Source organism: Bombyx mandarina, chromosome 22 (genome assembly GCF_030267445.1).
Source record: "Bombyx mandarina strain Sakado chromosome 22, ASM3026744v2".
Classification (NCBI taxonomy): domain Eukaryota; kingdom Metazoa; phylum Arthropoda; class Insecta; order Lepidoptera; family Bombycidae; genus Bombyx; species Bombyx mandarina.
Genome location: NC_143228.1, coordinates 12,360,912 through 12,388,827, shown reverse-complemented (window position 1 = coordinate 12,388,827; position 27,916 = coordinate 12,360,912). Strand labels below are relative to the sequence as shown.

At 40.5% G+C, this 27,916-nt stretch overlaps 2 protein-coding genes, 1 long non-coding RNA gene and 1 pseudogene across 3 annotated transcripts; 3 read left to right on the top strand and 1 right to left on the bottom strand.

The window, feature by feature from the left end:
* The first annotated feature begins 1,252 nt into the window (after positions 1-1,252).
* On the top strand, positions 1,253-18,241 carry LOC149500369 (cytochrome P450 4C1-like). The gene is made up of 10 exons (XM_089736782.1): positions 1,253-1,511; positions 3,655-3,744; positions 5,431-5,541; positions 6,090-6,275; positions 6,906-7,102; positions 12,821-12,911; positions 13,350-13,536; positions 14,436-14,587; positions 17,264-17,449; positions 17,694-18,241. The coding sequence occupies exons 1-10, from the start codon at positions 1,355-1,357 to the stop codon at positions 17,870-17,872; spliced, it is 1,536 nt and encodes a 511-aa protein (XP_089592908.1). The 5' UTR covers positions 1,253-1,354; the 3' UTR covers positions 17,873-18,241.
* Positions 7,537-9,854, bottom strand: LOC149500370 (uncharacterized). Its single transcript, XM_089736781.1, has one exon. It carries the CDS (start codon positions 9,849-9,851, stop codon positions 8,001-8,003), a length of 1,851 nt encoding a protein of 616 aa, XP_089592907.1. The 5' UTR covers positions 9,852-9,854; the 3' UTR covers positions 7,537-8,000.
* A 467-nt stretch (positions 18,242-18,708) lies between the features above and the next one.
* Positions 18,709-20,643, top strand: LOC114247615 (uncharacterized; annotated as a pseudogene).
* Positions 20,644-21,663: 1,020 nt separating this feature from the next.
* On the top strand, positions 21,664-26,731 carry LOC149500368 (uncharacterized). Its single transcript, XR_016325090.1, has 3 exons — positions 21,664-21,732; positions 24,806-24,895; positions 26,626-26,731. It is a non-coding gene; the product is annotated as an uncharacterized LOC149500368 (long non-coding RNA).
* Positions 26,732-27,916: the final 1,185 nt, after the last annotated feature.

Below are 27,916 nucleotides of genomic sequence, written 5' to 3'. Positions count from 1 at the left end.
GGGAGCTCTTCTTCCCTCTCGGCGTCGTGCCACCGCCGCCGAGCCGGGGGTCGGAGGAGGGCGTTTGTCCAGCTCCGGCCCCTATGAGGAGGCAGTCTCCTCCCGGTGATGGTCACAGGGCGACCTATGGGGGTTGAGGCTGCGCCGCACGCTACCGTCACTCTAGCGCGCTGGCACCAGGAGGATGGGACGACGCGTCGGCGGCTGCGGACTGCGATGCGGTCCGCATTTTCGTCGTCGCTGTCGTCGCCGAACATACTGCAGCATTGCCCAGGTGGCCTAGCGTGTTGCTGTAGCGCGGAGACCGGCGTCGTTGGTCGTCGACGATCGCTTCATCGACCCGTGGGTCGGGCGTCCTCGCAGGGCGTCGCGAGTCTGGTTATAGTGTTGACCGCGGGAACACCCCTACACTAGCCGGGTTCTGACCCCGATCAGAGATCGGACCCCAAGGACGCCCAGCCGACGGAGCCTTCGAGGTAAATCGAAGGCTCTGAAACGTCGGCCGTGTCTGTACGGCAGCCCGTCAGGCCGCCCAGATGGTGCCACTGGTGTCTCGGAATACCCCGCTGGACCAGAACCAGCCTGCCGGGTCGGGACGCGATACACCGCCAACCGGTCGCTCTTTCGTATCTTCTTGGCAGCGCGCTAGAGTGCTGGTAGCGCGCCGCGCGGCCTCTACCCCCTCAGGTCGCCTCTTGACCTTCACCGGGGGGAGGCCGCTACCTACAGGGGCCGCGACGTACGGGCGTATTCCCGCCTCCGGCCCCAGGCTCGACGGCGACGGATCGGTGCGGAAAGGGAAGAGCTCTCCCTCTCTCGTTCCGCCGCCTCTTTCTGCGAGATGGTGGACTCGCAGAAGTCGAACATCGCCTTCCAGGACGCGTCGCTGCCGAGCATTGTAGCCACGACGCGCGGCAGCGAGAGGTCCTCTCCTATGACCGCGACGAGGGCGGCGCGCTGCTCGTCGAATCCAGAGCAACGACCCACATACCCTGCGATAAAATATTATCATATTCGAATTGACCATTTTTAGAATATGATTTCTTTATCATAGGTACATATTATGTCTACTACAAAATAATCTAATCCAGAAAATGTGTTGAAAAAGTGAGTTTTTAAAAAACTAGACATCTTGTGCTTGTTATATCGATATGTTAAGTATAGTTTTTGAGGTGCATGACGTTCAGTTTGACTAGTTTTTAAGTGCAGCAAGTTTCGTGTCGACTTCGGAAGTCAGATAATCGTTGTTGCGAAACAATACTATAAATGAGAGGTCTTTCCTTAGGCAATTTTATAACCCCGGCTTTAACCAAAGCAGACGTACGTGCGTTATGTAAAAACGAATTATAGGAAAATGATTGCACTCCTTCTGATATTAGTTGGGCTCGGCTGGGTTTTAGTGTTCCGGTACAGACGGAGGAATATGTATAAATTGGCAGCGGCTATCCCGACTCCTGACGAGACAAACCTGTTAGTTGGCGTGGCCCACAAAATGATGGGTAACACAGAGGGTAAGCATTTTTTTATAAAACCAATCCGACCAAGCCTTGTGACTATCGCAATGTAATATATAAAAACACTCTCCGGATAAACCGGATGAACTCCGGTGTACCCCTGACGGATTTTCTATAAATTTGTTTGTGATCGCTTAGTGAATTTTACGATATTTAATCCCATACAAATGGTCTATACGAAAAAGTACTCGAATGCAACCGAGTTGATTGTACTAAATGAAATGCACTGATCTGAAACGCCAATACCAGCTGTACAAAGTTTCAACATAATCTAACAAACATAGAAATTCACATTTTATATTAAATATAAAACAAGAGGAAAAGTTATTAGAAGATAAGATAACGAATCTAAAATATAACAAACATATTGGGTTTTAAGCGGACCGTACGCGATAACAACCTAATTATTAAAAAAATGAGATTGATAGATTAAAGAAGACTGTGCACTAACTTGTTCAGCGTTTTCCTTGTAGACTTCAGTCTGTTGCCCTCTTCTATCTCCGCTTGAAAACTTTCGATGACAGAGGTGATCGCCAATTACAATGCGGTTGGTGATTATGTATCTTACTTTCAAACATGCGAGACTACTCAAATAAGTAAAGGCGAATTTGGTAATTACTTTTATTTTAGCAGCGGTTTATGCGGTTACGATTTTTTCACTTTTCAACTTTTGGCGGCAATTTTAATAGTGTCACAGATAATAAATACATTATTATTGTGTAGCAGTCTCAAATAAGGATTTATAGACTACTTACCTATACCTATATTTTATAATATCGTAACTAATTGGTGTTATCACATATAAAATTAATCTGTGTAGTAAGTCTTAGTAATGTTGATAGTATTCGTTCCTGAAACGCTAGATCGTTAATTACATTTTCCAGAACTTTTGAGAGTTCATTACACAATTTTAACACTGTTTTTTGTTAAATAGCGTGTAAATTCGTTTATTTATTATTTTATTCGTTCATTAAATTCAGTACAAGATTGGAAACGGATTTTTTTTAATTAATCGGAAAATTCATTTATTAGACTACTTTCATCATTATATTTATGTATTGTTTCTTAGACAAAGTTATAAAATAATAATAAAAAAGGGTTCTTCATTTTTTTTGGATTAGAGGTTTTAGTGGCATGTAGTATCTTTATGCCAGCAATAACATAGATCTACAAGGTTGTAAAAGTAAATTAGTCAGTGGCGTCAAGGTGTTGAAATCTAAAATCATTTTAGCGCAGGTAATGTCATTATAATTTTACTTTTAATGCGTTGAACTACAATAATTGGAATATAAGACATAATTGTTCTAGTGTTTTGTAAGTCATGCACGTATGTACACATAAACTTTTAAATGTATATATGTACATATTTAATATTTATGTATTATAATATGATTATAATTTATGCATTTCTTATATTTACATTTTATGTAGTATACTCGTTTAGTAAACAAACTTTGTTTAATAAATTATAAAGTATCTATTTTAACTTTAATTGATCAACAAATGCACCAAGGACGTCCTTTTCTGCATCACCCTTGATTGATTGGCAGATCATGTCTTAGTCATTAAGTCCGCTAATGTGTTTTAAATCAATGTGCATGAAATTTAATAAATAAAATAATTAAAAGAGAAAATTGAAAAAAGTTGCCTACAGCCCATATCGTGTTAAGCGGTTACCGGTGTCCATTAATGCGGAGTCAAACCGTGTATGCCATCACATATGTTGAGGTATAAAAAGCATCTACTAAAAAATGATAGTTCCACGCTTCAAACCGTCGTTTAAAACCACCACCCAAGATTATTTGGTTGAGTACCTATTACTTCACGATTCCAAATAGTAACACACACACACACACACTCACACGTACGTACTACATTCTTACAGATCGCTCTTCCTGGTTAACTTATCTTACCTGGTGACCTAGCACTGAACCACTGACTTTTGTAACAAAAGTTTTCCTAGCATAAAAGCCAGGGAATATTGTTATTGTATACCTCATAAAAAAGCCATGTATATTATTATACTAGTGTTAAGAATTCTTGTACATGTTTGTATTTTAAGAGGCTTGAAAAATATTATTATTATTATTAAAGTATACATACGACGACATAGTTTCAACTCCAATATTTGTTCTTTTAGAAATAATGTCGTCACTTCAAAGATACAGCTACGATTCCATGAAACACAATGGCATAGTGACTATGTGGTTGTTTCACATTCTTTACTTTGGTGAGTTGAGTATTTTTATATAAATAGGCAAAATACTTAGTACAATTTTCCATTAAATTTATCGACCGATATACTTTTTTTCAGTACATTTTAAGAAGGTTAATGTTGACGAAATTCGAAAATAGTATTTTTTGTGTTAGATGTGGTTATGAGCAGACTCCATGATTTTGTTATCTAGCCAATTTTATTGGGCTTAGCAGTTTTTTTGTAGTGGTCAATAATGGTTCAGGGCGTTATCGGAAGTGAGATGATTAAATAACACAACTGGTTAATCGGAGCGTTTATTCGCGACTGAATGAACGTAAAAAGTAAAAAGCAAAGGAGATTGCGGGCGCAGCCGCATGTTATGACTACGAACAATTTTGTTTACATAACAAACTGTGTTCCTACAAGTTCTTCGATTCCGGCATACCTCTGGTGTTCTACCTTTCATCACCTGGTATTTCATTGTTAATATTTAACAAACCAAACAGCTAATTATCATAAAATATGTATACGTACCGCATGATTGTGGGTTTACAAAGGGTGCTAAATAAATAGTGATAATGCGACACAATCTCCTTGGAAAGAAACAAAATTACTAGTAGGCATAGTCGAGATGTAAGTTAAAATGTAATTAAAACAATCAATTTCCTTTTGTTTTTTTAAAATAGCAGACATTTTTTTTTGCGTCGGAATGTGTTCTTTTAAAATTTAAGTTCGCACGGTAATAAAGTTTCTTTGCTTGTAAAATTTTACTACGGAGCTGGTAAATCAAGATTTGAGAGCAACATTATGGGTTCATGCTCCTTCACACTTTACGGTTGAGCGTTTGTGTGCTGAGTTCAAGCGAGGAAGAACTTCAATTTTTTCCCCTGCCTATTCGCTGGTGGCCTAGAGGACAATTCCAGCTACGCCCAGACGGGTAGGTGAGCTCACGGGCTCAACCTGAGAAAAAATCCTAACACTAGTCCTAGTACGAGCAGTGCTTAGCAGTATCTACTACCGGATCGGACCCGGAATAGATAAATAAGGTTGGAAAGGCCTTTGCTCTAATTTTGTATTAGGACGGAATAGATGAATATAATCTATTCCGTGGGATCGGAATCGCGACCACAAGACATGATTTCGGGATTAACGACGATCCCAGCACGGGATGCCCTACATTGGTAGTGATTGAACAAATGATTTAAAATTTTGAAAACGTTGTCTTGGCGGATCGTCACGGTACTGTTTGTTTTCTAGCAGAAGAAATGAAGTCTTCTATAAGAACTGTCCATAATGTTATTTATTTATTATTACGAGATATATATTATTACGAGAAGGACCAAGAGCTCTTTCTTTTTTCGGGACTTGACGATCTGCAGATGATCTCAGTGGGCTGTGTCTGAGGGTTAATTTACTCGTCGAGCCCTTCGTCGTAAGCGACGGGTTCAATGAGAACGATGACCGGTGCTTGAGGTATCTAAAAGCATCGTTAGTAGATCGGGAGGATCCGAAATGACCTCGATTTCCGCTGTTGCCGTACAGCTGTTCGCACAGATAATGCGTCGGCTTAATCAATTTAACACTGTAATTTTTTGGTTTAGATTAATTTGTTTTTCATCAAGAATTAGTTTAGATGTCAGTTGTTGGTAGAAATAGAATTAGAAGATAAGGAGAATTGATTAGAAGAATTTTATGCAAATCTTTTATTTATTTATTTAGTGTCATCAAATCCTTTTGACTTGGAGGTAATTCTGAAGACCTGCTTGGAGAAAGACGATTCACATAGATTTTTTCGACCGGGGATAGGGAATGGCGGCATTTTTGCACCAGGTACGTTTGTTCAATTTGTATGTCTCAGAGATTCATTCATACTTCATATAATATTTTCTACCAGTCTAACATATTTATTATTATAGTGTTATTTATTCTTAGTTTTCGTTAGCTTGTCTCAAATACGTATTGACAGTGTCATCTCGTTGGCTCATTTTTATATGGATACTAGCTGACCCGGCAGACTTCGTAGTGCCTCAATCGATAAATAAAAGACCTAAACTTTTGTATAAAATAAACTTAAAACAAAAAAAAGGAATCCAACCGACGGGGGACACATCAAACGAAACACAAAATTATTTTTATTTAATTCCGAGCATTTTCATATTTATCTACCTTTTAAACCTTCTCTGGACTTCCATAAATAATTCAAGACCAAAATTCGTCAAATCGGTCCAGCCGTTCTCGAGCTTTAGCGAGACTAACGAACAACAATTCATTTTTATATATATAGATTGCTTTAAAATTATTTCATTTCATTGCTACGAGTCTTGTATAGTATTGGTGAGTTCGTGTAATACATTTGTGTGTATAAAATGAAATTTTAGTGTCGATATGGCGAAGACGTCGAAAAATTATGGTGCCAGCGTTCAGTCCCAAAATAGTTCACAGTTTTGTAGGAATAATCTCTGAGCAAAGCGAGAAGCTTGTTTCAAGTTTGAGTAAATGCGTCGGCAAAGGGATGTTCAGCTCTTGGCCTTTTCTAAGCGCTTACACATTGGACTCTGTTTGTGGTAAGTTACAGCTTAAATTCAATTGACGAATATTAAGTCTCCTTAGTTTTTTATTGCGTTGATGGGCGGACGAGCTCACAGCCCACCTGGTGCTAAGTGGTTACTGGAGCCCATAGACATCTACCATGTAAATGCGCCTTGAGATATAAGTTCTAAGATTTCAAGTATAGTTACAACAGCTGCCCCACCCTTCAAACCGAAACGCATTACTGCTTCACGGCAGAAATAGGCAGGGTGGTGGTACCTACCCTACCCGCGCGAACTCACAAGAAGTCCTACCACCAGTTTCTCAAATGATACAGTTTTTTTGCCGCTTTCATTTTTATTATACGTTGTTATTCTTTCACAGTGGAAGTCAATCGTAAACGTTTGTTAAGTACGTATTTTATTGGAAAAATTACTCGTGATAATATGAGTCTGAACGGATATGTACCACCCTGTCTATTTCAGCAGCAAAGTAATAATGTATTACGGTTTGAAGGGTGGGGGGCAGTCGTTATTTAAAAGGAATGACGACTTTCTAATATTTCAGGGCGATATTATCCTTACAGTTCCAGTAATCACTTAAAAGTAATTGAGGCCGTTGGACTTTTTAGAGATAATAAGATTAAAAATACGTTTTCATTTTAGAAACAGCAATGGGCGTGAATATCAATGCACAAGCAAAGGCTGAATCAGAGCTCTTGAAATCTATGAACCGTTTTCTTAACGTAATCTGTGAGAGGATGTTTCATGTATGGCTGCATCCGGATTGGCTTTTCAAACAGTTTCCTGTGTTCAATGAGCTTCAGAAGTGTATTAAAGTGTGGCATGAATTTATTGACCAGGTAAATTTATTGATGTGTTCGTACTTAAGTATTTTTTTATTATAGTTTAAGATAAAACTCATTTATCAACTTTGTACCCCCTTTTTACGAAAATTGCGCGGACGGAGGAGTAAGAAATTTCTCACACTTATCTATATCTATATCTATGCTAATATTATCTATACTAATATTATAAAGAGGAAAGATTTGTTTGTTTGTTTCGAATAGGCTCCGAAACTACTGGACCGATTTGAAAAATTATTTTTCCATTAGAAGCCGACATTGTCCCTGATGAACATAGGCAATTTTTTTTTGATTTTTCTTTTTTTTTTGATTTCATGTGTGTTTTAATGTTTCCGAAGCGAAGCGAGGGCGGGTCGCTATAGAGAATATAGTGAAGGAGTGCAGAATGCTAATAATTTTCTTAATTAGGCATAAAAAATTCATTGAATTGTAGAAAAGGGATCGCAGCGCATAAAATAAAAGTTACACTATTCCAAAATCTTCTATTATAATAGTAATTAATAATTAACACTAATTTTATTACGTCTTACTCATTTTTCAACCGTCTTCGCCATCTTCCAATTCTCTGTCATTCTATCTGTCATTCTCTTCTCTCTTTCTTTCCGTTTTCTCTCACTCACATCTTAACGCTCCGTTCCACACTCTATTCATACGTTCCGTTCTTACCAATCCTACATTCGGCCATCCTGCTCTCATATCTGCCCTCAGATATGGCTCCTCCATACAACGTCATAAAATAAAATAGTTCTGAATCTGACAGTCTTACTTTTTACACAAAAAAAAAAAATTTACTGAATAACAAAATAAGTTTTAAATACATAGCCTAAAATTCGTGAGGATACGTGAGTAGTATTATAGATACAACAGTTATATATCCAAGCACACACACAAACAATCATTCATCCTTATCTGGCCATTTCTTCATATTGTCTGCAGAGCTGGAAATCCTCTTTGGCTCTTCGGTAGTATCATACAGTTTCTCGACATCATACCTATCATATCTTTTAACTTTAATAATCTTGTAAGGTCCTAAATGCTTTCGTTTAAGCCCAGGGTCGAACTGAGTTCTCTTAATGACTACTAAATCATCCAACTCATAAGTTGAACTACGTTTTCCTTTATCATTAAATGTTATAATATTTTCTTCTTGTATCTTCTTAATCTGTTGCTTGGCCTTCTGTCTTAAATTATCTTTATTTTCATCATATCCATCGTTAATTTCTTGTTCCAAAACGTCAATCATATTCATATCTTTTTTACGTCTTGTCTTTGTTCCAATAAGTGACATTCTTCGAGGTCGCTGAGCTATTGGTACATCATCTTTTAACATTATCTTCATCTTAATAAGAGCTTCTTTCGTCTGTATCGGCTTATACTCATCAATTCGCGTAACTTTCGTCTTTAAATCGGGATTGCTAATATGTTCACTAGCATCAACCTCAGTCACACAATTTACACACGACAAACATTCATCACCTTTCTTAAAAAATAGTACAGCACCTTCACGTACTAACATCACAACATTTTGTAGAAATTCTTGTCCTATAATTAATCTATAGGGCATTGACCCATTCGGTACTACATGAAAAATTACATTGTTATAGCACCGTTCATCGAAAATAATACATGCAAAGATTTTACCGCACGACCTTACTTTATAGAGTCCAAGTCCAGATAAAATCATGTTATCATCGTTACACGGCAAGTTTAACTCTTTCCACAGATCTTCTGATATTAAATTCACGTCGCTACCTGTATCTATTAATGCACTTATTAATCTATCACCTATTTTCATCGATTTTAGTGGTTTATTCTGGCTATGTTGCCGGTCACGTTGTTTGTTTACAACCTGCATGACGTTGCTGTCATTACAGTTGTCATCCTTCATCTTGCAAATTTCTTGGCTGCATGCTTCGCTCTGATTTTCCGACGAAGTCGCTCCGAACATAACCGATTCTTTTTTCGGTTCTACATCGGACTGTTTTATCAATGGATGGATTTGAACCCGTTGATTGGCTGATCTGACAGCTCTCGGCAGCTGTTTTACCGACGTTTTCGTGTAACTCGAACTTTCGGTACTTCCTGTGTTAGAATTGGTGCACTTGTAACTAATATGGCCGAATTCATTGCACCTGAAACACTTCATTCCATTTCGGCATGCACTAGCTCGATGATCTTTTTCTCCACAATTGTAACAATACTGGTTGGTTCTTGACATGGAATCTCTAACCGAAGCCGTTGCAGTTCGTTTAATATGTAGTTCAGCATTCTGTTTGGCAGATTTTTCTTTGATTCTTTCGTACAACAACAACTTTTCTTTCAGCACCGGATAAGTAACCGCACCGTACAAAATTGCTTTATTCATCTCCAGGTCTGTAATGCCGTCTATGAGGTACTGAATGGCAACGTAATCTGGGAATCTCGCTCGTTTTCCCATCTCCTTCATAATTAGCATATATTGATAATATGACTCGTCTTTATGTTTCTTGCGTGCCGTCATGAGCTCATGCATCTCTTTGCTGTTCATCACATCAGGAAATTCTTTGAGCACGGCTGCCTTGAGTTCTTCATAACTTTTATGAACCTTCTCCGTCTTTAACCATAACTGTGCTGTTCCTGATAAAGATCTACGTGCTATGATAAGTAGTTGTTGAGGCGACCATCCAAATATTTCGGCGTTGTCTTCTAGATCCTGCGCCCATTTCGTCGAGGTGTAAGTGTGATCTTCGCCACTGAACTTAGTCATATCAATTAAACTGAAAATTGGGTCTTTGTTTTCCGTAGAAATAAAAGTTCCTTGGTTGAAAGACATCTTGAAATATTTGCCACCGTTTAAACAACGTGATCGTAATTCGTCTTCAAATCTTCTTCTTGAAATCTTCTTACGTTTTTATAATTCGTCTTCTTCTTAATAATCGTCGTTATATTTTCGTCTATTATAAAAATTCGTCTATTCTCCTTACCACGTCTTTCGTTAAAATCTTGAAATTTTTATGGCGTCGATCCCGAACGAATATTTGTCATTTATCACGGACGAATATTTGTTTTTATCCCGGACGAGCCCCCAAAAATGTAGAATAGTGGTTGCAGCGCATAAAATAAAAGTTACACTATTCCAAAATCTTCTATTATAATAGTAATTAATAATTAACACTAATTTTATTACGTCTTACTCATTTTTCAACCGTCTTCGCCATCTTCCAATTCTCTGTCATTCTATCTGTCATTCTCTTCTCTCTTTCTTTCCATTTTCTCTCACTTCTTATGTGGTCGTCGTGGCCTAACGGATAAGACGTCCGGTGCATTCGTGTTGAAGCGATGCACCGGTGTTCGAATCCCGCAGGTGGGTACCAATTTTTCTAATGAAATACGTACTCAACAAATGTTCATGATTGACTTCCACGGTGAAGGAATAACATCGTGTAATAAAATGAAACCCGCAAAATTATAATTTGCGTAATTACTGGTGGTAGGACCTCTTGTGAGTCCGCACGGGTAGGTACCACCGCCCCGCCTATTTCTGCTGTGAAGCAGTAATGCGTTTCGGTTTGAAGGGTGGGGCAGCCGTTGTGACTATACTGAGACCTTAGAACTATATCTCAAGGTGTGTGGCGCATTTACGTTGTAGATGTCGATGGGCTCCAGTAACCACTTAACACCAGGTGGGCTGTGAGCTCGTCCACACAGCTAAGCAATAAAAAAAAAAAAAAAAAACTCACATCTTAACGCTCCGTTCCACACTCTATTCATACGTTCCGTTCTTACCAATCCTACAAAAAACAAAGAAACGTTACACACACTACCATATATTTGAAACAACACATTACACACACATATGCTCTGTGTTTATTGTAAAAAATTTGTTAATGTTGAAAGTCTGTGGTCAAATTGAGAATACAATAATATTGTTTGTCTTTAATATTATGTCCACGACTACCTTCTCTCACGAACGCCGCCGATGGAATGAATGTTTCGTTTTTTTTTTTTTTTTTTTTTTTTTTTTTTTTTTTTTTTTTTTTTTTTTTTTCCTACCTATGCTGATAGCCTTGAGAGGCTACTTCAGCGTACCCTAGCTTGTGTAGGTGAGCTCGCGGGGCTCAAACCGGAGAATTGCTAACACCGCCCTAGCAAGAGCAGTGCTTCGCAGAATCTACCACCGGATCGGAAGCGCGACCCACTGAGAAGATCCGGCGAGAAACTCAGTGGGCTGTGTCTGTGGGTTAATTCGCTCGTCGAGCCCTTCGTCGCAAGCGACGGGTTCGGCGAGGACGGTGACCGGTGCTTGTATTGCCTAAAAGCACCGTTAATGGATCAGGAGGATCCGTGATGACGTGCTTTGGGCGACGTCGACGGTTTACCAAACGGTCTACAGGATCGGGTATGTAGTTTCCGGCGGCCACGACAAGAGGGTTCTCATGTCGTGCCGCCTTCTCAAAGTGGCGCAGCGATGCCGACTGTAGATACTTACTGACGGGGTCGATGAATGTTTCGAGCAAAGGCGTTGCTATTTATAGGCACTGTACCCTCAACATTATTATAAAATTCGTGTTTCCTAAATTAACACTTAAAGTCTTTGAACGATGTTCTCTCGACGAATGTCAACCGACAAATGCGCGGGTGACGGAGCTGCGCGCCGGTTTTATACCCTTTTTGTAGGGTATTCCTTACTATATACTATTATATTTATTATATTAGTATATACTTATTTATTTACTTATTTAGATTATAGTCGATTTTCGACTACCGGGGACCGCTAGTAATTAATAAACTGTTTAACTACCAAATTTTGAAGTGACTCACTAACTCATAGTACCTAAGTAACACGCTGCTGTTACGCTGTCACTTAGAAGTTTTTTGAAGTTTTCGTTTACGGATACCAGACCGATGGGGTATCGGATCAGGACTTCAGATTTATCTCGGACTCCGGCGTCTGCGAAGATACTACATCTTGAGAAAGGCGCGTGGGTCATCTTCCGAAAACTGCCCTACGGGACGAGTACCGACTAAACTTCACGAATACTCTTGCTCGACGTCCGATTGCCACCAAAGACAGAACAAGGGCAAGGTCGTCCCTAATTTCACGGTTAACACTGTGTAGAGAGAGGGAGAATAGTCTCATTGAATCGTTTACCCGTATCCATTAGGATAAGCCTTTGGGCACTCTCCAAGGGCGAAACATACCGGTATTTGGGCATGTACAAAATATAGGTATTGACGTTGTGGTCTTCAAACAGGCTGCATGCGACGTGTTTTATGAACGTCTGACAAAAGTGTGTAAAAGCCTTTTGTCGGGTGTAAATAAGACATGGGCGTTTAGCGGCTGGCTGATGCCCGTTCTTATGTGTACCTTCGGCGTGCTCGGGTGGACTCAGACCGAACTGAACGCTCTGGATAGAAAATCGGCGCAATTGGAATAGCCTCTCGACCGTAGAATGCCAGCAGACGTCAATGTCGTTACCATCAAAACAGAACTAATTATAATTTTGCGATAGAAATAGGTAAGACGTACATATCAGAGCACGCCATAGCAGTTGATCACACGTTAGTTCATGCTAGTAATTAGGCAAGTTAAAATGTGCTAGGCTTACCCGTCTAGAATTGTCAGTAAATATTAAAGATAAAGCCACAAAGAGTGCTCACTACATTAAGGTCACGAAAAAAGCCTAGACCATGACGTTCAGAGTTTTATCATTTAATTTTATGTTTGATTTTCAGGTAATTCAGAGTAAAAGAGAAGAGTTTCACATGGAGAAGATTTCTAAAGATCTAGAAGTGGATACTCATTATGGTAGGTACAGTATATACAATTTACAAAACAATTTAACAATTTTTTACACAAAGTCGAAAATTGAGTGATATATTTTTGAAGTACGTAAACTTATACAGATTTTAACGTTGGTATTCATGAGATTGTTTTCAGTATACAATGGAATGCTGTAATATAAATTTCAACATCATTTCTTGAACGTCATAAGGCAAAGAACTTGAAAATTATTCTAAATTAAATATATTCATGGAAATGCCAAAACTTTATTCTACCCGTGAGGCCTTACAATACGATACACCACCAGTAAATATAAGCTGGTGACCGCAGTACGCTGGTTTGATAATTAAAAAACACTGTGTGCTTAAGCAAACAGAGGCATTCACAGTATGCTGTCTATTAGTGCCAGATCAGATTTGAATTTACTCATCTTAGATAGTAAAAAATCAATTTCCTCTTCTCCCAGATTTAGGGTCACACAAAGTAAGACACTCTTGGATCTTCTGATTACGTTTCCTGGAGACGAAAAAGGTTATACTAATGTCGAACTACGAGAAGAAATGCTAACATTGACAGTGGCGGGCACAGACACATCGGCAGTCGGTATTGGATTCACACTGGAGCTTTTAGCTAAATACCCTAAAATACAGGAAAACATTTTCCAAGAGTAAGAAAGATACTGTAACTTCTCTTCTTCTTTGTATTGAGATACACGTTTTTTTTAAAATATTCATACGTCTGTTTAAGTGGTCAAACTGACTATATTATATCGGTGTATCTGCTATTTTATCCTTTAAGCCACCAAAGCTTTGTATTTACTTTTGCTATAATACTATAAATAAATTTCGCTGAAGTATCTAAACATTATAAACTAAAATTTAAACGGCTCACACCGGATTGCCAGCATTACAGCGGCTACGACGAGCACACGGCGGGGCACGAGGTAGAGCTCTTCTTTCCTCTCGTAGTCGTCGCCACCCAGTCGGGGGTCGGACGGGGGCGTTCGCCCAGCTCCAGCCAGTTTCTTCCCGGCAATTGTCACGGGGCGACAGTTTGTGTTGCTGTCGTCGCCGTCGACGCTGAACGGAGTGTGGAAGAGCAACCCGGTCGGCGGTATATCGCGTTCCGACCCGGTAGGATGGTTCTGATCCAGCGGATCAGTTAGTTGTAGTGTTGACCGCGGGAGTCGTGCTGCTTTGCCCCAGTTTCGACCTCGGGCCCTAAAATGTCCTTGGGCCCACGGTCTGCTCCCGTCATCTGCAGACCGTCAAGTCCTATTATATTTCGAATTAAGGGATAAAACAGCACTTTATAGGGCAATGCGAATATATGAATAGCCACCATGCCTGCTTGCCGCGAAGCATTAATACGTTCCGGTGCCCTCGTATTATGCAATTGAGTAGATCTTACATTAAGTGTCAAGGTGATATCATCACGTCAATGCCGTGATGATCATTGAATAAAAGAGTTCTAATTGAAGCAACAAAAAACTTATTTGTAGTTGAGTTAAAGAAACACATACATACATACGTACATACAACGGTAAATTAATAATTTTTTTTTTAGATTGTACGGAATTTTCGACGGTTCGGAACGTGCCTTAGTTAAAGAAGATTTAGAAAAGATGAAATATTTGGAAAGAGTCGTGAAGGAATCTCTCAGATTATTCCCTCCAGTTCCGTTTATCATAAGAAAAGTTTTAGAGGATACGAGACTGCGTAAGTAGTAGTCAAGCGTTGTTCTTTCATCAATAGCTATTTGCGGTGGTACGGCAAAGCGCATCTTTTTCTTTAAACTTGAGGAAGGCAAACGTAAGCATGGCGGACAACTCTTGAGGTACAAAGATATGCTTAAGTGTCTCATGAAGAAGTGCGGCATTGAGCCTTTTGAGTGGGACTAAACAGCTGCTCGGCGACCAGAATCGAAGAGTAAAAAACAACTATTACCAACCTGTCCGCATTATGCACAAAGGCTAAGAATAAGATCGGCTATGTTAGCCACAGACGACGAGCACACCGTGACAATTACGGACGGAGTAAAGATGGAGACGGAGATAAAAACGGATCTGAAATGATCTCCAGGGCCGAAATCGGCAAAGGAGGAGCTTTATTATTTGCAGTGGTAATTTAGAATACCAAACGGCAAACTAGAATTAAAATCAAATCAACTGTCCGGTGTATTCGTATCTAGCGATACACCGGTGTTCGTATCCCGCAGGCGGGTACAAATTTTTCCAATGAAATACGTACTCAACAAATGTTCACGATTGACTTCCACGGTGAAGGAATAACATCGTGCAGGTAGTAAAAATCAAACCCACAAAATTATAATTTGCGTAATTACTGGTGGTAGGACCTCTTGTGAGTCCGCACGGGTAGGTACGGCCGCCCCTCCTGTTTCTGCCGTGAAGCAGTAATGCGTTTCGGTTTGAAGGGTGGGGAAGCCGTTGTAACTATACTGAGACCTTAGAACTTATATCTCAAGGTGTGTGGGGCATTTACGTTGTAGATGTCTACGGGCTCCAGTAACCCCTTAACACCAGGCGGGCTGTGAGCTCGTCCACACATCTAAGCAATAAAAAAAAATCGTGTCATTACCTCACATTTTTTCCTATTTTAAATTTCAGTATTTTGTTGTTACGATAACTCTGATTGAAATAACGCTAGGACTGTGTGTTCTGTGTACATATTCAGATTTTTTCCTTCGGAAATTTCAAGGTTTTCACAAATGACAGTTGACTTTAGAGCCAGACAGGGTGCAGACGTTTCTGAACCAAAAAAAGAGGGCACTTCGAATGTAATCCGAGATAATTTCAAGGAATGTGGTGTTTTTTTTTATTGCTCTTGTAGGCAGACGAGCATACGGCTCACCTGGTGGTGAGTTTGTACCGTCACCCATGAACTTCAGCAATGCCAGGGGCAGAGCCAAGCCGCTGCCTACCGTTAAGTACTCTCCACTAGCTTCGTTTAAAGATGGATATGTCATAGCGCTCAGGAAACACCGTGGGGGGGGGATCTCATTCCAAAGCCAGATGCTACGTGGCAAAAAAGACCTCGAAGACCGGAAGCGCACTGTAGATGAACGCAGTGGCTCCAGGTAGTATGGATGAACTCTACCCCGGTGGCGGGCGGTGCGATATTAAAAACGAGATGATGGTATCATCTCAAACAATTCCTCAGATCACTCTCCATGGAATATACGGTACAAAATACAGAGGGAGCCGAAGTCCCTCCGCAGACCCAGAGGTTCCAAACGATCCGTGAGAATGGGATTATCGACAATCCGAACGGCTCTCTTCTGTATGGAGTCAAACGGAAGGAGCTGGTATTTGGGAGCCTCAGCCCAGAGATGGGAGCAGTACTCCACGCGAGGCCGGACTTGTGCTTTATAAAGCAAAAGTCTTTGTCCAGGCGTAAAGTACCGCTTGGCTCTGTTGAGCCAAGCATTCAAGCAATGGGAAAATGCCAACTTGGCTTTGCATTCCAAATTACTCTGAAATTACACATCGCTCGAAATGTCGACCCCAAGTATCCCGATAATCTCGGAAGGTTACAGGGATACTCCTTGGAATTGCAGCGCCATGACAATGGGATCCTTCTTCGCAGTGAACGCGCAAACTTGTATCTTCAACAGGTTGAATTCTCTCCACCCAGAAAGGCCCGCCAGAAAGGCCCTGGGGGTTGACTCGCCCCAGAAAGTTTTCCACTTCAGACACAAGTTTTCCTAGCTAGCGATCCACTTGCAGAGTCCCTTGGGGATTCCGTAAGATGGTAGCTTCGACAGAAGTGCCCTATGCCAGACCCTGTCGAAGGCCTTCCAGATATCAAGGCTCACAGCAAGAGCCTCGCCCTTGCTCTCCAAGGAAACCGTACTGTCGGTCACTGATTATTCGCTCTGTCACCTTGGAAAGCAAGGAAGATATCGCCTGGTGGCTACAGCTCCACCCGCGCGATCTACCACGGCCTCTAACACTAGGAGCAGGCTTATGGCAAAGAGTTGACGTGCAACCTAATCTATACATCAGCCCGCTGAGTTTCTCGCCGAATCTTCTCAGGGGGTCGCGATTCCGATTCAGTAGTAGTAGATTCATTCGCGAAGCAATTGCTCTTGAGTTATTAGGTCTCTTTCGGAGCCGCTTGGACAGCTGTTAGCAAATCCCACCCCTCTTGGCTGAGCCTTTGCTCGCCCATCTGTCCTGGTGAAACTGGAAAGACCTCCGGGCCATCACTAATCCTTTCTTCATTAAAAACATCACATTATATCTAAACATCTTTGTAAGTAGCTATGGTAGGTCACTAATTGTTTCTCCTAAATAAATTTGAGGTTGTATTAGTTTGTAATAAAACAGTTTTATGTAATAGTCAATAATAATAGTGCTTTTCTCTTATTTTAAGCATCTGGTAACGTTTTGCCTGCCGGTTCAGGTATATTCGTTTCTATCTGGGGAATTCATAGAGACCCAAAGTACTGGGGTCCAGAGGCGGAACACTTCGATCCAGACAGGTTTCTACCGGAGCGTTTTAATGTCGAGCACCCGTGCTGCTACATGCCGTTCAGTAGCGGCCCTAGGAATTGTTTGGGTGAGTACTGTGTCCATACCACGACCAGATATTTACGAGCCTAGAGCCATATATTCGAGGTCAGCCTTCCCTTTTTTACAGGATAAACTGTTGAAATTGCTTGCTATTGTATGTTGACAGCTATTTACGCTTGGATGAACTTACTGTTTCCCTTCAATTACTTTTTTGTAATAAATAGTTTTGAACTTAATATTGCTCGTATGAAGCGACAACGCGTTAATTGGTTCGTTTTATATTTTTGCAGGTTATCAATATGCAATGATTTCGATGAAGGCTTCTTTATCTGCGATATTACGTAGATACAAGGTAGTGGGTGAACCGGAGAAAGGTCCTGTTCCTCGAATCAGGGTAAAACTGGACATCATGATGAAGTCAGTGGACGGATGCCAGGTGGCTTTGGAGAGAAGGCCGACCAAATTATAATATATTAAAGAGAAAATTTGTTGCTGATATTTCCAATAGAACATACTTCATGTCTGAAATATATTACATTCATTGAATCGGTTTGTGCGCCACTTATTCGTCCTTATAGTCATTATGTCAGACATATTCAAACACTCTCAGAATTTTGAGTTTGACGTTCAACCTAGCCCATACACATAAACACTGCGTTTCTCGCCGGATCTTCTCCTGTGGGTCGCGATTTCAATCCGGTGGTAGCGAAGCAATGCTCTTGCTAGGGCTAATATTAAGTTCTCCTGGGTTGAGCTCCGTGAGCTCAGCTACCAACCCCTTAGGCTACCACCAATCAAGTAGGAAAGAACTCTTAGAAAATAAGCCTTTGTGATTCATAAAAAAGGCGCTCATTATAAGCCGAGTATATCACGTTAGAATGCTGATATCACGAAGCATTTGAATTATACAAGAACGATATATGGAAGCATCCAATCTTATATTACTAATCCTCCCACATCGTGGCCTAAAGGATAAGACGTCCGGTACCCTCGTATTGAGCGATCCACCGGTGTTCGAATCTCAGGCGGGTACCAATTTTTCTAATGAAATACGTACTCAACAAATGCTCACGATTGACTTCCGCGGTTAAGGAATAACATCGTGTAGTAAAAATCAAACCCGCAAATTATAATTTGCGTAATTACTGGTGGTAGTACCTCTTGTGAGTCCGCACGGGTGGGTACCACCATCCTGCCTATTTCTGCCGTGAAGCAGTAATGCGTTTCGGTTTGAAGGGTGGGGAGCCGTTGTAACTTTACTTGAGACTTGGGTAATAATTTTAATTGAATTTTATGCTCAGCACTATGCTTACTGTGCGAGTCACCTCTAGAGTGCAAAGAGTTAGTATGCAGGATATTCAGGAATTAAGTCTTGAAATTTGTAACTATACTGAGACCTTAGAACTTATATCTCAAGGTGGGTGGCGCATTTTACGTTATAGATGTCTATGGGCTCCAGTAACCACTTAACACCAGGTGGGCTGTGAGTTCGTCCACCCATATAAGCAAATTAACATAACCTAAAATCCCATTACCATACCCAATTCCATTCTAACTCCTAGTTATTATGTGGCCCAGTGTTAATATAGCGTTTCCTGTGTAGGTGACATTTTCTTTATCTACAATCTTCAAACCCCTGCTAGTACAATTTCTTTGCTTCTTATCGTCGATTACGAGAGATGCAATTAAATATGCTTTAGTGAGTTTTCTGTTACAATTGAACGATCACAGATGGTTTTGTATTTTTGTTTTGTTCGTCTTGTCATATTGTTTGCCTTGTCGTATATGTATTTGCTAATTTAGATAACTTTTTTATGATACCAAACCATAGGGCCCGGGCATATACCTTTATGCATGGTATTTGGTGATCTGTATTTGAGTGTAGTTGTTAATATTTGGTAAACGTTTCCGGCACGCATACACTATAAAATTTCAGCTCGATGTTGTATGTACATATTATTATGTATTTTTTTGTTTTGAATAATAAATGTAGATTATCACACTTAAAACATTTTCTTTTAATTTCCTAAAAGCACTATCACTATTATCTAATTATTATAATTTCTCAAAATCATATTAGGTAGGTATTTGTATGTATTATACATGTAAATTAGATGTAATAAAAGTAAAAATGAAACAAACAATAGACATTTAATTTAACTTATTGTTCTTTGAATTTTGGTTGATACCCACGTAATACAAATGAGAGAAAGAAAAAAAAATTTAACAAACTGCTAAACACCCGAAACTATAACAACATCGTCGAAGCGTTGCTACCTTCTGATCTTATAAGGAAAATATCTGGAGTTTCCGTGGTATATCTCGCTGTCAACTCTGAAAATCGTATCGTTACTAAATTTAGTTTCATCGGTACAATATTCTTTTTATTCTGGTATATTTTATATTTTTATTGCACGTACAAAGCCCATAGTGAAGACCAAACGATTTTGCGAACGATATACAATACGAAATTGAAGCGTTATGGCGATGACTTCGAGAGAATAGCTTCAATAGTCTACGTCACTTATTCGATGTGGAAGGTTCCGTTCCGTATGAGTGGAAACCAAGTTTTTATACAAAGGATTGTAGATATCGATAGCGCAATAGAAAATATGGGCGAGGCTGTGGACTACAATAAAAACGCTAAAACAGCTCTCGTCATTTCGATCGCTCAACTCGGTGACTTTCTTGTTCGCATGTTTTGTATATGGCTATCATTGGAAAATCTAAGTGTCATTGTTCCAACTGAGAAACTATACCAAGTCGTCTACACTGATGCACTTTCTTTTGTTATAACTTCACATTATTGCTTCTGGCAGATACAAATATATCAATAAAGTTCTTAGTGAAATAAAGACTCGTAGTGCTTGGGAGTACAAAGTTTTTGTCCGTAACAAAGTGGCCCCTGACTTGGAGAAAGTGCAGAGGCTTCAAGATAGAATTGTTTGCGAGAAGATCAAGGCTTGTGCGAGAATCTATAGCATGTTATACAAGGCAACGGAAGCCATAAAGCGAATGTACGGTACAGCTTTGGTCTTGACCATGCTGTTGTATATGGTATTTATAATATTGTACATGTTTTATTTCATGGAGGCTACCGCTTCAGGGTTGCTGTATGATGTAAAGAAGTATGTGGATTTCTTGATTTGTGTCTTTTGGCAGATGTCGCATGCTCTCAGCATTATTTACGCAAATGTTTATTTCAGTGAATCCATTACGCGAGAGGTATGTAAGTTTTAATTTAATTCATTATGCAACGAGGCAAAAACTTTTCGTTTTAATTTAGCAAGCGATAATTGGTGTGCGCGGTATTAAATGTAAATGTGTGGTGTATGTAAATGAGTCTCAGTTGTGTGTGAGTGTATATAATATGTAGTAGCTCATAATATCCCTACCCTCCAGAGACGCGGGCGATAATAATTTGGAAACCGGACATGTCGTCCAATACCGTTGCTTTAGGTACTACCAAAGGATTTTCTGTGGGAGCTTGATGAATTCATAATTGCCCACGAATCCCCTGTAAGGAACCCTCTTCAGCTAAGACTAAGCTGGTTTGTGGCGGTCTGTAGTAACGATTATCAGTTTACCCTTGTTCAGTATTTTTAATTTTTTTCGTGCCGTTCCAAAACCTGGTGTGGTTCTGTGAAAGCTGGCAGAAATGGAGGACGCGAAGAGTCGTCTCGTAGGTAGACATATGCGGCGTTTCTCCTTGAAAAGTTTGTTCCTTTGTTTATTATGCCGTAGGGCGGGGATCCGCTGTATTTTTTTGGCGAAAGAACTTAATTGAGCAGTGAAGTGGGTTACGACCATTGTACTGGGTACGGTTTGATTGACAAATTTACCGGGGAGATTTAAATCTCCTAGAGGTTTGTCATAGAGCAATCCGGCGGGTGAAGCCTGTAGATCCTTTTTAAATTGATGGGCATTGCAAAGGAGTTGATGTGGCGTTAGCTATCATATAACACAAGATATTTGGCATATATACAAGTTCCGAACAACAAAATTCGGACCGTCAGTCTACCGAGAAATTTCACCCGCTCGGTGGAAGATCTTCCCTTTGTCATTATTCCCAAAGTGGCAATGTAACAGGGATTATAGTGTGAGGATTTAGTTGAAAAATATTGTGAGAATATTATTATTAGTACAGACGATTGGGAAATATACATTGATAGTTTAATAAGCTATTCTGAAGTAAGATTACTTGATTAAAATGATTACATTCTAGTCTTTATATCTAGCAATTATATTTTTATTTTACAGACGAAGAATACTTCTTTCGTGATTCACGAAATAATAAATAGTGATTTTGACTCAGAAGTTAACACAGAAGTACGTATATATTTTACGTTACAAGTAGCTTTCCGTAGCTTTCAATGGACCATTCTTTATAACCACAGGGTTAAAACTAATTCTGTACCGAATTTCGTAAACATAGGTTCAGTAGTTTTGGAATGAAAAACGTAACAGACAGACAGAGCTAATTTCGTGTTAATAAATTATAATTAATCTGCTAAATTTAACATCAAGAAGATGAATTGTTTATTTATTTATAGCATAGTTTGCGAGAAGGCATTGTCAAAATAATATTTTTTCCTAAGAAGAGTATTTTGTTTCCCTACCTATGCTGATAGCCTTGAGAGGCTATATCAGCGTACCCTAGCTTGTGTAGGTGAGCTCGCGTGGGCTCAAACCGGAGAATTGCTAACACCGCCCTAGCAAGAGCAGTGCTTCGCAGAATCTACCACCGGATCGGAAGCGCGACCCACTGAGAAGATCCGGCGAGAAACTCAGTGGGCTGTGTCTGTGGGTTAATTCGCTCGTCGAGCCCTTCGTCGCAAGCGACGGGTTCGACGAGGACGGTGACCGGTGCTTGTATTGCCTAAAAGCACCGTTAATGGATCAGGAGGATCCGTGATGACGTGCTTTGGGCGACGTCGACGGTTTACCAAACGGTCTACAGGATCGGGTATGTAGTTTCCGGCGGTCACGACAAGAGGGTTCTCATGTCGTGCCGTCTTCTCAAAGTGGCGCAGCGATGCCGACTGTAGATACTTACTGACGGGGTCGAGCTCCAGGTCATCGTGGAGATCCACGTTCCTCTGGAACCATGGTGCTCCGACGGCTATCCTGCAGAATCGGGATTGTATAACCTGAAGGGGTTTCAAGTTGGTGCGGGCCGCGTGAGCGAACACTACGCTTGCATACGTCATGACGGGGCGTATGCAAGTTTTGTAGAGGGTTACCTTGTTACGGAGGGGCAGTTTGCTTCGTCTACAAAGCATTGGGTAGAGTCGTCCTAGTATAAACGCGGCGCGATCGCGTACCGTTTTTACGTGGGGACGGAATGTCATCCCTCTGTCGAGGGTGACGCCTAGGTATTTGGCCTTCGGGGCCCACGGTATGGGCTGGTCAAAGAGGGTGATGGGGCTAACAGCGGAGGTGTTTACGCGCCTATTGGGGAGTGGGGTGCTCGAAGTGGTATTCGGAGGGCGACCCCTTTTGAATAGCACCGCTGTGCTTTTCGTGGGGTTAATGTCTATTCGCCACTTCCGGAACCACTGTCCCATGGTGGTTACTGCGGTCTGGAGTCGCCGATGAAGCAACGACATCTTCCTACACGAGTAGTAGATAGCCGTGTCATCGGCGAAGAGCGCTAGATGGGTCTCCGGAGACCGGGGTATATCGTTGATATACAAACTAAATAGTAACGGCGAGAGTGCGGAGCCTTGCGGGACTCCGGCAGTCAGATGACGGGGACGAGAACGAGTTCCCTCTACTCGATATCGAAACGAACGGTTCGACAAGAAGTCTCGTATGATGAGCACGAGTCTGTCTGGCACTCCCATGTTGTACAGTTTGTAGATCAAACCGTTGTGCCAGACTTTGTCGAACGCCTTCGCTACATCGAAGAAGAGGGCGCCGGTCGGGATTTGTTTACGCCTATTTAGCCCTATTAAGATGTGCTCCGTGAGGCGGTGCACTTGTTGTACGCACGAGTGTTTGGCGCGGAATCCAAACTGCTCGTCTATTAGAATTTTATTCGCGGTAACGAAGTCCCAGAGGCGTTTCCGAAGGAGCCGTTCGTAAATTTTGCCTATCGCTGGGAGGAGACTAATCGGACGGTAACTAGCGGTTTCATTATTCGGTTTGCCCGGCTTGTGTATACCGATAACGTCCGCTTTTTTCCATACCGCCGGAAAGAGTAACAAGTTCACCGTCTATTTAGTGTTAAATAGTTTCTGGAGACAATGATATCGAAACGTTAATGCCATCACACGCCTTGATATATGAGGTCCATCAAACCGGAACGCATGTCTTCTTGGTGGTAGTAGTGAGCAAGAGTGGTAGGTATTCAGGCGGGCTTAAATGTATAACTGGATAATGACTGGATAATTTTTTTTTTTAAATTGTGTTGTTTAGAAATTATATTTAAATACGAATACATATTGATAAAATGATGAAATATGAATAATATTTTTCGATCATACGGACAGAATAATAAAAAAAATATGAACTGGTTATTTAAAGAAAAAATCAAAATTATCGATAAAGCTGATTATGAAAAACACGAATAAAACAATATTTTCTGAAAATAAATCGTAGCTAGATCGATTTATCGCCCCCGAAATCCCGTTTTTTTTATAGCTTAGGTGGATGGACGAGCTCACAGCCCACCTGGTGTTAAGTGGTTACTGGAGCCCATAGAAATCTACAACGTAAATGCGCCACCCACCTCGAGATATAAGTTCTAAGGTCTCAGTATAGTTACAACGGCTACCCCACCCTTCGAACCGAAACGCATTACTGCTTGACGGCGGAAATAGGTGGGGTGAACTCACAAGAGGTCCTACCACCAGTGATTACCCAAATTATAATTTTTGCGGGTTTGATTTTTATTACATATTTTTATTATCCTTCACCGTGGAAGTAAATCGTGGACATTTGTTGAGTACGTATTTCATTAGAAAAATTGGTACTCGCTTGCGAGATTCGAACACCGTTGCATCGCTACATACGAATGCACCGAACGTCTTATCCTTTAGGCCACGACGACTTCAACTATATATAGGTATATTAAATTTTATGAAAATTGTTGAAGCCGTGGCCGAGATTCAGATTATTTGTATATTTATATACAAGAATTGGTCGTTTATAGATTTAAGATACATTCTAACACCAGTAATTATGCATATTTATAACTTTTTTGGATTTGTTTTTTATTGTATGATGTTATTTCTTCATTGTGAAAGTCGTTTGTGAAACACGTGTGTAAGTTAAATATCTCCTTAAACTGTAATCAGTACTCCGGTATAGTCTCATTATTTGATAAGCATACTTTCGGCATTTTATCCCTAAGGCCGTGATGATTTACAGCAAATTTAAGAGACAATTATTGTTGTAGGCGATGCGTTTGTCGATGCAACTTCTACACGAGGTTCCTAAGTTTACCGCCAATGGCCTTTTCGAATTAAACAATGCTCTGTTGTATGAGGTAAGGAATTACATTTTACTTGTAATTTATTTATGACAAAAGTAGTAGTAGAAAAATTACTGTTGAATCTGATACAATGGAGACTTCGACCTCTTGTCTTAAGTTGGGTGTCGGGATTGACGTTGTATTGTGTTGGTCTCCTGTAACGTAGCCGGGAAATTAAGGCGTAAGTAAAAATTTTAAAGTCTCCGAACACATTCTCTTTTTTCCAGTAGGTAAACAAAATTATTATTAAATTCTTAAAAAACTGAATAAAATCTGATTTTAGTTGTTAATTCCATTGTATTTTTTAAATTGATTTAAATGAAATGCTTCAGTTATTGTTACGTTACCGCTGTTACAGAATGATAATTTTGGTTTTAGTGATAAAATATAATAGTTAATCGCCCAAAAGTATTACGGATAATAAATTGCTTTAAGTATTGCAAGTCAAATTGTTATTCTTTCTGCAGAAAGAAGAAATAATATGGTTTCGTAGCATTGAGAAATTCGCCCAAAAGTATTACGGATAATAAATTGCTTTAAGTATTGCAAGTCAAACTGTTATTCTTTCTGCAGAAAGAAGAAATATGGTTTCGTAGCATTGAGAAATTCGCCCAAAAGTATTACGGATAATAAATTGCTTTAAGTATTGCAAGTCAAACTGTTATTCTTTCTGCAGAAAGAAGAAATATGGTTTCGTAGCATTGAGAAATGCTACTATACATTTACATAGGTATATGTTTTTCAGTAACCAGACCCGGGTAATTCAAGGTCGGGTCACGAAAAATACCCTATAGAGGTACAATATGCCTTCGACTTAAGAGATTTTTATTGTACAAAAGAAAATCCCCACAGTCCCCATCCGCCGCGTGGGTGGGGTATGTGTGAGTTGAATCTTACAAAAAATCCCTTTTTTCCGGGCCGGGGGCCGAACCCTCTACGAGGTCCCCGCGCCTAGGGGGCGCGCGTCTGCAGATGTTGAGAGCAGACCGCGGGTCCAAGGATGTTTAGAGTCCTACCCACCAAATGACTCCCTTTGCACTCTCTCACCCGACGTCCTATTTCCGCCCGGGATCAGAACCCAGGTAGAGTAGGGGGGTTCTCGCGGTCAATATTACAACCAGACTCGCGGCACAACCCCTGGGACGCCTGACCGACGGGTCATCGAGGCGATAGTCAACGACTCTACGTCGGCCGTCTCGGTACGGCACCCTGACAGGCCGAAACGCCATACACCGCCAATCGGTTGCTCTTACACAACAGTTCCGTGGAACTGCTGCCAGCGCGCTAGAGTGCAGACATCACCCGCGCAGCCTCAACCCCTCAGGTCGCCCCGGCCCTGTCTCGGTCTTTACCGAGGGAGGTCACCTCCTACAGGGGCCGCAGTCGGGCAAAAGTTCTCCTCCGGCCCCCGGCTCGGCGGCGACAGATAGGTGTGGAAAGCGGGGCAGACAGCGAGGGTATGTTCCGCGGTTTCCAGGTCGTGTCCACTATGTTGGCACCTCGTCGCCGGCTCAGCTCCTATCCGCTGCAGATAGCGAAGCATCCATGCCGGGTCAGCACCAGCACCAGACAAGATTTAAGAGTAAAATATTTAGAAGTAGGAGCAGTTCTTTGTTTCAGATCGAAAAATCTTTGTAAAAATAGACGTGGAACTTATATAGCGGGGTGGATAAGGGCATTCGTTCCGGTAGTCTGTGTGTGAGTCTCCCCGTCAATGATAAGTCAAGAACTGTTTTTTTTTTCAGGGGGGCCGTTCTGTGTTCACGTACCTTGTCATCGTGCTGCAGTTTGTCACCGACAGGGCTTGAAGTGTACGTTATTAATTTAATATCTGCGATTAAAATATTGCAAATGCTTAAAACATATTGTTATTTAAAACACCTAAATTATTCCTTATTTATATGGCATACAGAACAAGACATCGTCCACTTGATGCTTAGGAGTTACGAGTATATGAGAATAAATAAACAAAACAAAGTGCGTGCATTTATAGATATCATTATGTATTTGTGTTTTTTGAACAAGCGTGACAGTAAAAAAGTTCCAAATCAAATTATGAAACATTACAAAACATTCTGGTTAAATATTCATACAATAGAATTGTGTTTTTTTATGTTTTAACCAGTTTTTAATGTTGGATAGTTGAAGGTAAACACCTTCAACTATCCAACATTAAAACACCTTCAACTATCCAACATTAAAAACTGGTTTTCAAGGTGACGCTCAATTTTTACTTGTCTAAGGAAGGTAATGTTTTTCGGATATATATTTATGTATGTAATTGTATATAATCAAGTTAAATCTGTTGAGAAACAGATGAGAAACTGTAGTCAACAGACACTAAATATGTTGTTTATGATTTAGTCTTAGAGATAATAATAATACTGGTCGTCTTGTACGTCTTATGAGTTCGTACGGGTAGATACCACCACCCTGCCTATTTCTGCCGCGAAGCAGTAATGCGTTTCGGTTTGAAGGTGAAGGTTGTACTGTAGAAACTGAGACTTAGAACTTATGTCTCAAGGTGGGTGGTGGCATTTACATTGTAGATGTCTATGGGCTCTGGTAATTACTTAACACCAGGTGGGCCGTGAACTCGTCCAGCCATCGAAGCAATAAATAAATAAAATGTTGGCCCTAAGCAAATTTTAAGATCATACCCTCAAAGAGATCAAACGGAATCCTAGTATCACTTTGTTTGTTTGTACAAAATTAATATTTTTTTTGTCAGGATAGATATATTAAATCTTAGTATCAAATGCTAATGGCTAAATGACGGACGAAAATCATAATATTTGGTAATTTATTTTTATTTATTAGATTAGTGGACGACCTCTCAGCCCACCTGGTGTTAAGTGGTTACCGGAGCACATACTGGTTACCGGAACACGGAACGTCTGCCCCACCCTTCGAACCGAAACGCATTACTGCTTCACGGCGGAAATAGGCGGGGTGGTGGTACCTACCCGTGCGGACTCCCAAGAGGTCCTACCACCAGTGATTACGCAAACTATAATTTTGCGGGTTTCATTTTTA